Here is a 944-nt window from a genome sequence, read left to right as displayed (position 1 = left end):
TTAAGTAGTTAAGTAGTTAGTTAAGAAACCATCAGTAGAGTTTAACATGAACATCATGATGAACAATTGATTTAAAGTGGGTTTAACTTTCCTTAAACATTACTGCTAGTGAGGAATCTGGGCCATGATTGACAAACATTGATGTGTCTGTGTGTTTCTCTCACTTGTTCGCCAGTACTCCATTAACCTGAGTGATGACAGTGGAGAGCTGTCCCAGGCCGAGCATAGAGGTCATGACCCCGTGATAGTGACCAATCTATAAACAAAGGGACATGAAAATGATCAAATAGGGAGAGAATTCAAGAAAGATGTATTGCTTAATATAAACAATAATACAAAAACAGACAAAAATGGTGATCTGTGTGTGTGTGTGTGTGTGTGTGTGTGTGTGTGTGTACCTGGTCTGACTCCAGTTGTATAGCACGGTCATAGCAGGCGGTGGCGTCTCGGAGCAGTCCAATGCTCTCATGCTCCAGTATCTGTTCCCGTAGCGACGGCTCCTCCCTCCTCAGGGCATTCACCCCTCTCACTCCATCAGGCTCATGCATTGCAGCATACAGTGTCTGCAGCAGCCAATAGTAAAACACACGTCATACATTCAGATGACTCATGTTGTAAACTATCAAAATGTATCAGCAAGGATTTATAAAAGTGACATTTTCAGTTCTCTACACTGTCACTGACCTGCAGGAAGGTGAGATGGTCCTGGATGTTCTCTTTATTTTCTAGTATGTAAGCTTCAAAGTGCATGAGGGCGCGAGTGTATGCTTTGGATCGTAGAGAAGCCTTGGCCAGAACGTCCTGTGGAATACCCTTCAGGAAGGCCACCACTCGCTGATAATCCCCACTCTCTGGGATGACACATTTTAGTTTTGCATTAAAGCATTATTAAAAGATGGAGGTTAGTGAAGAACAACGGGAAATTCACTTACATACGGTTCATC

General features: G+C 43.0%; 1 protein-coding gene across 1 annotated transcript; it reads right to left on the bottom strand.

Moving 5' to 3' along the window:
* Positions 1-129: 129 nt before the first annotated feature.
* LOC111672781 (serine/threonine-protein kinase ATR-like) lies at positions 130-851 on the bottom strand (the record flags this gene model as incomplete). The annotated part of the gene is made up of 3 exons (XM_023430353.2): positions 130-256; positions 399-563; positions 685-851. Coding segments are annotated over 3 exons (428 nt in total), but the record flags the coding sequence as incomplete, so codon positions are not given.
* Positions 852-944: the final 93 nt, after the last annotated feature.

This window comes from Seriola lalandi, unplaced genomic scaffold, assembly GCF_002814215.2.
Source record: "Seriola lalandi dorsalis isolate HSWRI2012SDOR001 ecotype SW California unplaced genomic scaffold, Sedor1 jcf7180002009030, whole genome shotgun sequence".
NCBI lineage: Eukaryota > Metazoa > Chordata > Actinopteri > Carangiformes > Carangidae > Seriola > Seriola lalandi.
This window is presented reverse-complemented; position numbering and strand designations above follow the sequence as displayed.